This window comes from Neomonachus schauinslandi, chromosome 12, assembly GCF_002201575.2.
Source record: "Neomonachus schauinslandi chromosome 12, ASM220157v2, whole genome shotgun sequence".
Lineage (NCBI taxonomy): Eukaryota > Metazoa > Chordata > Mammalia > Carnivora > Phocidae > Neomonachus > Neomonachus schauinslandi.
In genome coordinates, this window is record NC_058414.1 from 447,688 (window position 1) to 461,064 (window position 13,377).

The window sequence follows — 13,377 nt, forward strand, 5'->3', positions numbered from 1 at the left end:
TCTTTCAGTTCCTGGTATCACAAAATTACACCTTTATACATCGTGTGCCCAAAACATAAGCTTATCATTCTTTTTTTTTTTTTAAAGATTTTATTTATTTATTTGAGAGAGAGAGAATGAGAGAGAGAGAACACATGAGAGGGGATAGGGTCAGAGGACGAAGCAGACGCCCTGCGGAGCAGGGAGCCCGACGCGGGCCTCGATCCAGGGACTCCAGGATCATGACCCGAGCCGAAGGCAGTCGCTTAACCAACTGAGCCACCCAGGCGCCCATAAGCTTATCATTCTTTAAAATGCCTTAGTCTCTAGGGATGCCTGGTGGCTCAGTCCGTTGGGCGTCTGCCTTCGGCTCAGGTCATGATCTCGGGGTCCTGGGATCAAGTCCTGGGTTTGGCTCCCTGCTCGGCAGGGGGTCTGCTTCTCCCTCTCCCTCTGTCTGCCCCTCCCCCTGCTTGTGCTCTCACATGCACTCTCTGTCTCTCAAATAAACAAAATCTTTAAAAAAAACAAAATGCCTTAGTCTCTTAAATTATGCAGAAAACAAGATTTGGGTTGACAAAACAAGATATCCTGACTTTTAATTGTTAACTAATAATTGTTTTTTAATTTAAATTTATTAGTTTATTAAATCATGTAGAAAACAAAAAGTGAAAGTACAAACCATTGTTACAATGAAATAGCTTTTATAATTACCCCTGTATTTACCTTTATTGAGAACTTTATTTCTCCTCATGGCTTTAAGTTACTGTCTAGTGACCTCACTTCACTTTGCAGAACTTTATTAGCATTTCTCACAGGGCAGGTCTAGTGGTTACAAACTCCATCAGGGTTTGTTTAACTGAGAATGTCTTAACTTCTCCCTTACTTTTGAAGGACAGTTCTTCCAGATATGATTCTTGTTCATACTTATTTTTTCTTTTGCATTTTGAATATATCTGCCTGCTGCCTTCTGGCCTCCAAAGTTTCTGATGAGAAATTTGCTGATAATCTTTTTGAGGATCCCTTGTATGAGATGATTTTCTTTTCTCTTGCTGCTTTCAAGATTATCTCCTTGGCTTTTGTAAATTTGACTGTAATGTGTCCTGGTGTGTGTCTCTTTGAGTTCATCTTGGAGTTCACTGAGTTTCTTGGAGGTCTATATTCACGCCTTTCATCAAGTCTGGGAAGTTTTCAGCCATTATTCCAATATTCTCTCTGCGCCTTTCTCTCTTCTCCTTGTGGGACTCCCATGATGGGTGTGTTAGTATGTTTGCTGCTGTCCCACCGGTCCTTTAGGCTCCATCTGCTTTTCTTCAATCCTTCTTCTTTCTCCTCCTCAGACACAGTAAATCCCATTGTCCTGTCTTTAGGTTCAGATTCTTTTTGCTGCCTGTTCAAATCTGCCCTGAATTCCACTAGTGAATTTTTCATTCCAGCTATTGTACTTTTCAGCTCCAGAATTATTTTTTAGGTTCTCTGTTTCTTTACTGGTATTTCCATTCTGTTCACACAATATTTTCTTGACTTTCTCTACATCTTTCTTTAGTTCTTTGAGCATCTTTAAGACAGTTGTTTTAAAGTATTTGCTTAGTACGTCTTCCATTAGGTCTTTTTCAGAGTTTCTGTTGATTTTTTTTTTCTTTGAATGGGCCATCCTTTCCTGTTTCTTTGTATGCCTTGTGATTTTTATTGTAGTTGCACACTGGACATTTGACTCTAATAATGAGATAACTGGAAATCAGCTTCTTTTCCTTCTACAGTTTATTGGGTTTGTTATTCTTTTTATTGGGGTTTGTTTGATTACCTTAGGCTGTCTCTGTGTCAAGGATCAGCCTGAGGCAAGAATGTAATGTCTGCTCAGGTCTTTTCTGAGGCTTTCCCTGGGCATGTGCACAGTCACTTTCTAATTTCCCTGTATATGCACTTGTTTTTGAATGTCCCAATTCTTAACGTCTAGCTCTTGAAAGGGGAAAAAGCAAAAAATGAAGTGGAGGAATGAAGGTGCCCTGGCCCTCTAGATCCCCTGGAAGTCACTTCAGCTGGACAGGAGAGGCTCTCAACAATGGGGGAGGGGTGGCAACAGCAATAACCGGCCACCTGCCCCTGTGTCTGCACCTCCATGATCAGATGCAGCAATAGCTGTCAGAGCAGAGATCTCTGATATTTGGAGGACAGGGTTCTTTTTGCCCACTGTGGCTCCCACAAGCTGTTTGCAAGCTGCTCCCAGATTGTGTGCATAATGCCTGCCAGGGGTCTAGGAGTGCAAGAGGGTAAATGCTACTGTGCTGAGAGCTGAAATTGACCAAATTAACTGCAAATTTCCCCTGGAAGTTGCAAGCTTTCAACCAACTCCAGAGTTACAGAACAGTTACATTGGAAAGATTCTGCCAGTGCAATCGTCCAACTGCGCCATCTTCCCAGAGTCCTCTTTTCCCAACATGAAGGCTTTTGTTTTCCTCACTAAAGGGTATGTATGCAGCTGGCCCAGTACTCTAGTCTTCCTTCTTTCTCACGGCCCTACACATAGATGGGATGTCTGGAGCAATAGCAACCGTCTTGTGGTCTTGAGGCATCAAACATGAAGAAAATGGCAGGATGTATAAGATTGCAGAGGGAGTGACATCAGCAAAGTGATGGACTAGGAAGCTCCAAGCTCTTGTTTCCCCACAGAAACATTGAAAAAGAAAAGAAAAGAAAACAAAACAAAACAAAAGAGTTGGGGCGCTTGGGTGGCTCAGTCAGTTAAGCACCCAACTCTTGATTTCAGCTCAGCTCATGATCTCTGGGTTGTTAGATCAAGCCCATGTTCAGCATGGAGCTTGTTTAAGATTCTCTCTCTCCCTCTCTCCCTCTGCCCCTTCTCCCTGCAAAAGACAGGAAGAACTGTCAGAACCAACCTCATGGGAGCTCTGGAAAACAATCAAAGGTCTACACAGCAAAAAGCAAAGGCTCAACCTAGAAAAATAACATCTTCAAAACAGTGGGAAAGTTTGTGGTGTTTTTGCTCACCCTTGCCCCACTCCCTCCCTGGCTTGGTGGAGGCCTTGGTTTTGATGGCAGCGCAAGTATCTAATTCCCTCCTTCTAATCAGAGGGAGCAGAGCCAGCCTTCTTTGCACATTATTGTGTATATATGTTCTCCCCTGTCTCAGGAACCTAAAGGACTGATGCAAGGCACTCATCTCTTTTTTACCTGATGCAGGACTCAAGTGGGCAAAGCAGCAGCCGCTGTTCATAAAAGACACCTGGGGCAAGGGATTATGGGTGGAGACATACAGTGGATTATCTAAAGCCCAGAGGAGAAGCTTGGAAAGTTAGGACATTCAAAAGCAGCTGTGTATACAGGGGTATTTAGAAAGCCCCATGCATGCACAGCAAAAGACAAATACTCAGAAAAGACCTGCAAAGACCTAGAGCTTTCACCCTCGCTGATCCTGAGGCTCACAGCAAGCCTCACTAAATGTTAAAAGAGAGCTCCAGCACTGAGCCAATCTGAAAAGGATGGGAAAGAAGGGGTTTGTTTGTTTGTTTTCCTGTGTGTGTGTGTGTGTGTGTGTGTGTGTGTGCGCTCATGCACGCGCGCATGCGCACATTTTGTTTGTTCAGTTCCTGGTATTTAAGGAAACCTCTGCCAAATATTGGCTGAAGATGAGTTAAAGGAGCAGAGACTACAGTGAACACACACAAGGAATAGTCTTTGCAAACGCAATTTGGAAAAGTATCAAAATTAACAGACTACTACAGCCTTCAACAATAAAAACAAACACAAAGCAAATGCTGGAGAAGAAGAATCTTATTTCCAGAATTACCACATTATAATAGTCAAATGTCCAGTTCTCAACAAAAAAATGACTGCGTACAAAAAAATAAGGAAAATATGTCCATTCAAAGGAAAAAAAATAAATTGATAGAAACCATTCCCAAGGAAGCCCACTGACAAAGACTTAAAAAAGCCATCTAAAATACGCTCAATAAGGCAAAGGAAAAAGGTGCAAAGACTAAAGGAAGCCAAGAAAACCACGTATAAATGAAATGATGTTATCAACAAAAGATAGAAAACCTAGAGAGAAACCAAAAAGAAACTCTAGAGCTGAGAAATACACTACAGGGTTCAACAGCAGGTATGAGCAGGCAGAGCAAAGAATCCATGAGCTCAAAGACAGAACAATTGAACCAAACAAGTCATGAGGAGCAGAAATTGAAAAAAAAAAAAAAAAAGGCACGAAAAAAAGTGAACATAGTCTAAGGGACTTCAGAACACCATCAAGTAAAGTAACATATGCATCATGGGAGTCGAGGAAGGAGAAGGGGGACAGAAAGGTTATTCAAAGGAAAATGACTGAAAACTCCCCCAAATTTGATGAAAGATGTGAATGTATAAATCCAAGATGCTCAGTGAATTTCAAGTAGGATAAATACAGAGACCCACATCATGAAAACACAATATAGCAAAACTTAGGGGAAACCAGTGCTGAGAGGAAATTTTATAGCTATAAATGCATACCAAAAAAAAAAAAAATCTCAAAAGAAAGAAACATCTCAAATCCATAGCTTAGCTGTATACCTTACAGAACTAGAAAAGCAAGAACAAACTAAACCCAAAACTGGCAGAAGGAAGAAAATAATATAGATTAGAGCAGAAACAAACAAGATAGAGAACAGAAAACAGAGAAAATCAATGAAACTGAGTTAGGTCTTCAAAAAGAACAATAAAATTGATACCTAAAGGACTGAGGTAGACTAAGAAAAAAAGAGACGACTCAAATAATTAATTAAATCAAAAATGAGAGAAAACATTACAACAAATTTTAGAGAAATAAAATGGGTAACATGAGCATACTACAAACAACAGATTAGATACCTCCATGAAATAAATTTATAGAAACACATAGCCTGCCAGATTAAATGATGAAGAAATAGAAAATCTGAACAAACTTACAATAGTTAAGAGATGAATCAGTAACCAGAGCCTTTCCAAAAAATAAAAGCCCAAGACCAGATGGCTTTACTGTGGAACTCTAACAAATATTTAAAGAAGAATTATCACCAATCCTACTTAAACTCTTCAAACAAACCAAAGAGGAGGGAACACTTCCTAGCTCATTCTATGAGGTCAGCATTACCTTGATAATAAAGCCAAACAATGGCATCACAAGAAAAGAACATTAGGCCAATATCCCTTATAAATACAAATGCAAAAGTTATCAACAAAACACTAGCAAACCAAATCCAACAGCACATAAGAGGATTGTTACATCATGACCAAGTGCAATTTATCCCATGAATGCACAGGTGGTGCAACATAAGAAAATCAATCGGTAAAATATATCACATTGATAGAATAAAGGGGAAAAGTCACATAGTAATTTCAACTGATGCATACAAGGTATTTGACAGAATCAAAGACCCTTTCATCATCAAAAACACCAGGAAATAGGGGGCATCTGGGTGGCTCAGTTGGTTAAGCATCTGACTCTTGATTTCGGCTCAGGTCATGATCTCAGGGTCATGAGATCGAGCCCCATGTTGGGCTCCACACTCAGAGCAGAAGACTCCCTCTTGAGATTCTTTCCTCCTCCCTCTCCCCCCCCCACCACTCTCACTCTCTAAAACAAACAAACAAACAAACAAACAAACAAAATCTTTAAAAAAAACCCACACACTAGAAATAGAAGGGAACTTCCTCAACGTGACAAAGGACATCTATGAAAATCCCATAGCAACCATCGTAATGGTGAGAGGCTGGGAGTTTCCCCTAAGATCAGGACAAGACAAAGATGCCTTTCAGCACTGCTATTTGACATCGTATGGGATGTTCCAGCCAGATCAGGTAGGTAAGAAACAGAAGGCATCCAAACTGGAGAAAACGAAGTAAAACTCTCTCTATTCACAGATGACATAATCCTATATAAAGAAAATCTCGAAAATTTTTACAAGAAAGTTACCAGAGCTAATAAACATATTCAGGGAAGTTGTACTGAAAATATCAGTTGCACAAAAATCAGTTGCATTTTTATACACCAACAATAAACAATCTGAAAAGAAAATTAAGAAAAGAATTCCATCTGCAATAGCATCAAAGAGAATCAAATAGGAATAAATTCAAAGAGGTAAATTACTTATACACTGAAAACTACAAAACATCACTGAAAGAAATTAAAGAAGGCACAAATGATGGAAAGGCATCTCATGTTCCCTGACTGGAAGACTTATTGTTAAGATGTCCAGACACCCAAAGCGATCTACAGATTCAATGCCGTTCCTATCCGAATCCCAAGGATGCTTTTGCAGGAAAGCATATGGAAACTCGAGGTGCCCCAAATATCCAAAACAATCTTGACAAACAAGAACAAAGTTGGAGGGGTGCCTGGGTGGCTCAGTCGGTTAAGCGACTGCCTTCGGCTCAGGTCGTGATCCTGGAGTCCCGGGATCGAGTCCCGCATCGGGCTCCCTGCTCGGCGGGGAGTCTGCTTCTCCCTCTGACCCTCCCCCCTCTCATGAGCTCTCTAAGTAAATAAATAAAGTATTTTTTAAAAAAGGACTCCTGTGGGGCGCCTGGGTGGCTCAGTTGGTTAAGCGACTGCCCTCGGCTCAGGTCACGATCCTGGAGTCCCGGGATCGAGTCCCGCATCCGGCTCCCTGATCGGCAGGGAGTCTGCTTCTCCCTCTGACCCTCCTCCCTCTCATGCTCTCTGTCTCTCATTCTCTCTCACAAATAAATAAATAAATTCTTTAAAAAAAAAAAAAAAAGAACAAAGTTGGAAAACTCATACTTCCTGTTTCAACAATTACTACAAAGTTACAGTTCTCAAAATGAGTGTGGCATTGGAAGGACAGACATATAGACCAGGGATGGGCTTCTCAACACAAGGTGCTGGGAAAACTGGATGTTCATATACACAAGAATGAGGTTGGATTGTTACCTCTCACCACAGACAAAATCTAACTCAAAACGGATCAAGATCTAAATGAAAGAGGTAAAACTGTAAAACTCTGAGAAGAAAGGGGATGTCTTCATGATGTTGAATTTAGCAATAGTTTCTATGCTAGAATATCAAAAGCACAGGCAAAAGAAAAAATAAATTAGAATTCATCAAAGTTGAAGCGCTTTGTGCATCAGAGGACACCATCAAGAAAATGCAAAGGTAACCCACAAAATGGGAGAAAACATTTGCAAAACACGTATCTGATAAGGGATTAATATCCAAAATATATAAAGAGGACCTGAAATTCAAGAGCCAAACCACCCACTCAATTTAAAAACGGGCAAAAGACTTGAACAGACTTCTTGCCAGAGAAGACAGTGAGCACATGAAATGTTGCTCAGCATCATTAGTCACGAGGATAATGCAAATCAAATGACAGGGCAATACCGCCTCAGGCCCATCAGGCTGTTACTAAAGCAATGGAAGATACCAAGCCTTGTCAAGGACGTGGAGAATGGGAGCCCTCAGGCACTGCTGGTGGGAACGCAGTGTGGCAGGTCCTTAAAAGGTTCAACATAGAACGCTCATGGCAGCATTATTCACAACAGCCGCAAGCCGGAGACAAGCCAGGTGGCCGTCAACAGAAGGGGTAAAACGTGGCATACGTATGCCACGGACTGCTACCCAGCCACAGAACAGAATGAAGTCTGACAAGCTCCTACACAGATGGACCTCAAAGACGTGAGGCTGAGTGCAAGGAGGTCACAGAAGGACACTCCGCGTGACTCCGCGTGCACGAGGTCCCCAGAGCGGTCAGATCCACAGGGAGAGCAGAGTGGGCGGCGCCAGGGGACGGCACGGGGGGCTGGGGTTTCAAGGGGACAGAGCTTCCATTCGGGGAGATGAGAACGTTCTAGACCCGGACGGTGGAGGCCGCACAGCAACGTGAGTGTGCTCAATGCCACGGAACCGCACACTTAAAATGATGAAGACGATACATTTTATATGTGTTTTACCACTTAAAAAAAAAAGATGGCAAAGGAGATGGAAGAACTTGGGCCTCTAATGGCAGAGTGATGGTCTGCAGCCTTCCGGACACCTGAGAAAGAAGCCACCCCTCGTGTCCACCGGCCATCTGGCGTCTGTCACTGCAGTTGGGTGCACTCTGAAGTCACATGCAGGGGGACCACCGCCCCCTCCCGCCTGGCTTCCAGTGCACCCACTACCATTGCTCTGCAGGCCCTCAACCCCCCCAGCCGGGTGTCTCTGCGTGGGGCTTGCTCTGGGCGTCCAGAGGGTTTCAGCGGCATCCCTGGCTGCTGCCCAGTACACGTCGGTGGCGCCGCCCCCCAGAGGGACCACCTAAATTGTCTCTTTGCCAGACGCCCTGCAAGTGCATATCACCCCTGGTTGAGAACCAGCCCCCCCACTTTTTTTTTTAAGATTTTATTGATTTGCCAGAGAGAGAGAGAGCATGCACACAAGCAGGGGGAGCCGCAGGCAGAGGGAGAAGCCGGCTCCCGGCTCAATCCCAGGACCCTGGGATCATGACCTGAGCCGAAAGCAGATGCTTAACCCACTGAGGCCCCCAGGCGTCCCAAGAACCACAGACCTATGGATGCTAAGCCCACTAATCTGCTCACTGCTCTCCATGCACCCTGCTGGTCCCCTCCTCTCAGCTCTGCCGCGACCCCACAGGTTTTCCCAATTCCTGCCGGTCCTTCACCGCTCACACCAAATCCTCCATCAGTGGGGGGATGGTGGGGACCTCAATCACCACCCCAGGCCCCAGATGGCTTCCCCTGCTCCAGCCATCACGGCACTTGGCCTGTTGCCCTCTGTGTTTTGCTCCGGGAGGCTCAGTTCCTGGTTCCAGGGGGCAGGGATCCTTAATACGTATAAGGGTCCAATCTACACATTTCAGTGAACACATTAGATTGTCCCTGGAGCTCAGCAGCAGTCAGGCTGTCTGGTCCTTTGTCCCTGCTTCCTGGTGGGGCAGCCACCAGCATCTTGGGAAGCTGCTTCTCCAGGCCCTGCTGAGGTGGGGAAGGGCATGCAGGCCCACGGAGAGGGTGACCCAGGCCTGCGGCCAGCAGAAGCCAGCAGTGTGCTTTATAGAACCCCTCCATGGACAATACCCCAGATCCCTCCCAAGGGCTCCCTGGAAGGGGCAGGTGGGCAGCCCAGACAATCTGCCCTCACTGCTGCCTCCATAAGCACCTCTGGCCCACCTCCAGGACCCAGAAAAGATCTTAGATCTCAATACGCCAAGATGTGGGCAGGGCTAAGAACACAGAGGCCAAACCAAGCGGGGGCTGTCAGGATTGGAGCCAGGTGTCCAGGCCGAGTGGGGACAAGGTCTGGAAAGCTGAACCTAGATGCTTATTCTCTACTTGACAAGCATCATGTGGCTCCTCACGTTCTTACCAGCCCTGTGAGCCGGGTGGGTGTCTTCACGGGGGCCCCCGTCCATGGTGGTCCCTCTGGGCACCACCACCTCGGGGGCCGATGAGTTGGATGGTGAGCTGTAAGACCCAAAGGAGCCCCGAGAAGGGGTCTGAAGCAGGGTCCGCAGGTGGAGGAACCGCCCCTGTCCAGGGAGCAGATGAGTGTAGGAAGGGATGGGCCTCTGACTTCACCAGAAACCAACAGCCTTGGCAACCAGCCCCAGCCCGGGGCAGCCCCACAGTCTCCACCCTGAGTCACAGAGGGGACATGTAGGGTGCGTCCAGGCTGTTGTGTCAGGGGGCAGAGTCCAGCCTGGTCAGTACATCCTTTTCGTCTTTCTCCTTTTAACTGGAAATAGTCAAGAACCTCAGGCACCAGGGATAGTCAGGGAAGAGCTTGATCCTTTTAGGAGTCCCAGGTGGGCAGCGCACTTGGCCCACCCCTGCCTCCAGGCCTTGCTGGCCAGGGTGGACAGCAGGCCAGAGACGAGCTTCGTGGGGTCAAGGCAGTATTAGGGACACACAGAAGAGGGTGCCCAGCCCAGGCGGGGAGTCAGCAAGACTCACTGGAGGAGGATGCACCCCAGCAAGAGCGCGTCCAAATTTAGCCAAGATCACCCATCCAGATATCGATCTCAGATAAATAATGAATAATTTTTTAGTGTATCACAAATACTGCATGGGACACTCTTCATCATTGCACCTCACAGATGAAGATGAGGCTCAGAGAAGGGATGGGACAGGGCTGAGCGGAGCTCGCTCACCTAGGGTTCCAGAGTGGCGTCCACTCTGTCCCTCAGCCGGGTAGCACTGGCCTGGCTTGCTTTTTGCGAGCCTCAGCTTCCCAATCCGTAGAATGGGATGGGTGTGTAGGCATTCAGGCCTCTATGACTGGGGCGTGCACCCAAGTTTGAGGGGCACCCTGCGCAGAGCCACCCCCGGGGGCGTGGAGGCTGCCTGACCTCATGGCGTGTCCCAACACAGGATCGCTGGCGTGGGTCACTTTACCCCGCTCACAGATGAGACCCCGGGAGGAAGCCGAGACAAGTGAGGGGCCTCCCTGGTAGCCAGGCTGGGCTAGCACACTGAAGAGCCGCCGGTGTGGCTGCTCCTGGCCTGGCCGCAGGGACTGCGGGTGGGCTGGTGGGCGAACAGACACCGAGCTGCTGTCCTGAGAGGGTGTCTGCCCAGCAGTGCCTGGCCCCCTCCCCAGAGGATGAGCACTGCTGTTTTCCAGGTACACACGGCTGTGATCCACTCCACAGACCGGTGAGGAAGGACATCCTGACGCTTCCTCCCGGTGGCGGGGCGGAGAGAGAAGACAAGCATTTGGCAGGGGCACCTCCCTGCACGAATTCCACCTGATTGCCTGCCACTGCCCCCAGAGACCAAAGTGCCTAGAGCAGCGAGCGCCCCTGAGTCACCGATCCTCAGCAGATGCGGGGGTTAGCTAGTCGGAAATGCGCCTGAGTGCCTCGTGCTCTGGGTCCAGAGGTTTCTAGGAACACGGTGTTCTCCCACCCATTATCACCGCGGCTGCTGGCCTATCTGATCAGGGTGCTCCTCTGCTTGAAAACCACCTGCCCATTTCTTTATCTTCAGGCTCCTCGCCTGCCTCACAGAGCAGGTGGGACGGTCCACTGGGGACTGAACCAGCAGCGGGTGGCTCCAGGCCTGCTGGAACCCCAGTGGCCCACCCGGGCTCGCTAGCAGAGCCCCGCCTGAGCAACCCCGTCGCAAACCGCGGCTACCCAGAAACCCTCAAACACAACAGGAGCGGGAAATGTTGAGACCTCACCCACCCCAAGCACTATCACATCCGAAAAGCAAGCGGAAGCACAGCCTCCCCACAAAGCCCATAAGCAGGTGACGGTAATGCCAGGACTCCGCACCCTCGAGACCCCTGCCTTCTGACACCCGGACCTGCTGGCTCAGTGAGGAGCATCCAACAGTGAGTGCACGCATCCCACCACCACGCCCGCGCATACGGAACACACAAATAAGCCTACAGGGAGCGGGGCGGGAACACAGGAGCCGGTCCCCCTGGCTCGGGGGCGGAGGCGCCTGGATTTGGACGTGGAGGTATGGGGCTCCTAGCTGGGAAGGCTCACCGTCTCCGAGCTTCGGGGGAGGGAGGCCGGTCAGTCTGGCCGGCAGTGGGCTGGGCCAGAGACCCAGATGAGCTGCGGCAGCGCCTCACAGCCGACCTCTGCTGGCCAGGCGGCCGCCACACACACCAGGCAGAAAGCGTCCGGGAAGCGGTTTAATTCCCAAGGTTCCCAGGGACGGGTATCCCTTCCTACTTGCAGGAAGCCCGGGTCAGGACAGCTGGAGTCTATTAGGCGAGCAGGGCAGCACCGCGGGCCTGCTCCGGAATCCAGTCCAGCCAGGGTGGGAAGCTGGCGCCCGCACCCTGCTCGACGCTCAGCCTGGGAAGGGGCCCAGGGAGCCAGCGAGGCTGTGCAGACGACCTCAGGAAGGCACGGCTGTGGGTCCACTTCTCTCTTTTCTGTGCCTGAAGCTGCGCAGGGGATTCTGGGTCTTGGCCTTCTGCAGGGCAAAGCTGCAGGTTAGCTGGGTGCACCAGACGTCTGTCTGCCCAGACTCAGGGAGGTGAGAGGTGTGGCCCCTTGGCAAGGCCCTGCAGGCCACGAGCCGAGGACAAAAGCTGCCGCTGTCACCATCTGTGGCCCACTAAACACCCACGTTCTTCCTCCCACTGCCTGGAGCAGAGCTTGGGCAGTGAGGACAGAAAAGCAGACCATCCTGTGTTCCTGAAGCTGCCTGGGGGTGGCCCAGGGACTGTCCAGCCCCCACGACTTTGCCCCTCAACCCCAGAGTCTGGGGCCAGGCCTTAGGGCCTTTCCCCTCCCTCCCAAAGGCAAGTGCGTGCGCACCCTGATGACAACGGATGAGGGAGGAGGGGAGCCCCGCAGCACGGCCAAGGCCCTGGGGTACATACCTTGACCTTCTTGGAGGCCAGCTTCTTCCGCTTCTTGTGAGGGTGGACGAGGCCGCGCAGAGCAGGGGGAACTAGAAAAGGCACAGACTCAGCAGCTGCCACGACCCCTCGCAGCCCACCCCCTCCAGCTGCGCCCAGCGAGCCGCCCCGATTCTGACCAGGGCCCAGCACACCAGCCCCACGTCCGATGTGCCCAGGGCTGCAAGAATGGCCACCGCCGGGGCGAGAGCGCAGAAACTCGGCCTAAGTCGCTCCCCTGCTGCCTTTAAGCCGGCTGCAGTAAGCACGTGGCAGAAAAGAAACATACGCATGTTTCTAAGAAAAAAAAAAACACTGCTAAAATACAAGAGTCTCGGGGCTTCTGGGTGGCTCAGTTGGTTAAGCGACTGCCTTCGGCTCAGGTCATGATCCTGGCATCCCGGGATCGAGTCCCGCATCAGGCTCCCTGCTCGGCAGGGAGTCTGCTTCTCCCTCCGACCCTCCCCCCTCTCGAGCTCTATCTCATTCTCTCTCTCAAATAAATAAAATCTTTAAAAAAATAAAAATAAAAATAAGATAAAATAAAATACGAGTCTCTGTGTAATTCCTCCGGACACAGCCCGGTTACTGGTTCATCCCACACGGTACGCCTCTCCCCCCACGGCCTTCCGACCCCCTTCAGGCCACCCTGTCAGCGCTGTCACCTGCGGCCCCCGAGGCCCCCGGCCTCACACTCCTGCCAGAGACTTCACTCCTACGGGACAGAGGAAGGGGTGCCCTGGTCCCCATGGGGCCAACAGACTCCACCTGCCCCACCCCAGCCTCAGCTGGTGACTGGCCCCATGTCCTCCTGCAGGGGCGACAGCACCTCCCGCCCGTGCCCCCTTCCACACCCCCAAGGCTGCCTGACCACTTGATGCAGCAGGAGCACCCGGCCTCCGAGCCGACTCTGCCCGCACCTGCGGCACAGGGGTCTCCGTACTGCCTGCTTCCCGTGTCCCCAGCAGACGGGGATCCCTGTCTCTACGGACCCCAGGGGTGCACGCCCACACATCCAAGCAGACGTGTCCCCAGCAGAGGGG

General features: G+C 49.6%; 1 protein-coding gene across 2 annotated transcripts in view; it reads right to left on the reverse strand.

The window, feature by feature from the left end:
- Window positions 1-11,578: 11,578 nt before the first annotated feature.
- The window catches only part of DDX56 (DEAD-box helicase 56), a 7,359-nt gene continuing 5,560 nt past the window's right edge, over window positions 11,579-13,377 (reverse strand). Inside the window, exons 13-14 of one of the 2 annotated variants that reach the window (XM_021703697.1) lie at window positions 12,317-12,387; window positions 11,579-11,904 (exon numbers count right to left, since the gene is read on the reverse strand). In XM_021703697.1, coding sequence (XP_021559372.1) covers window positions 11,827-11,904; window positions 12,317-12,387 — 149 coding nt within the window. In that variant the 3' untranslated portion in view covers window positions 11,579-11,826. The remainder of the gene's footprint in view (window positions 11,905-12,316; window positions 12,388-13,377) is intronic. The other variant, XM_044920075.1, reaches the window with a different exon arrangement.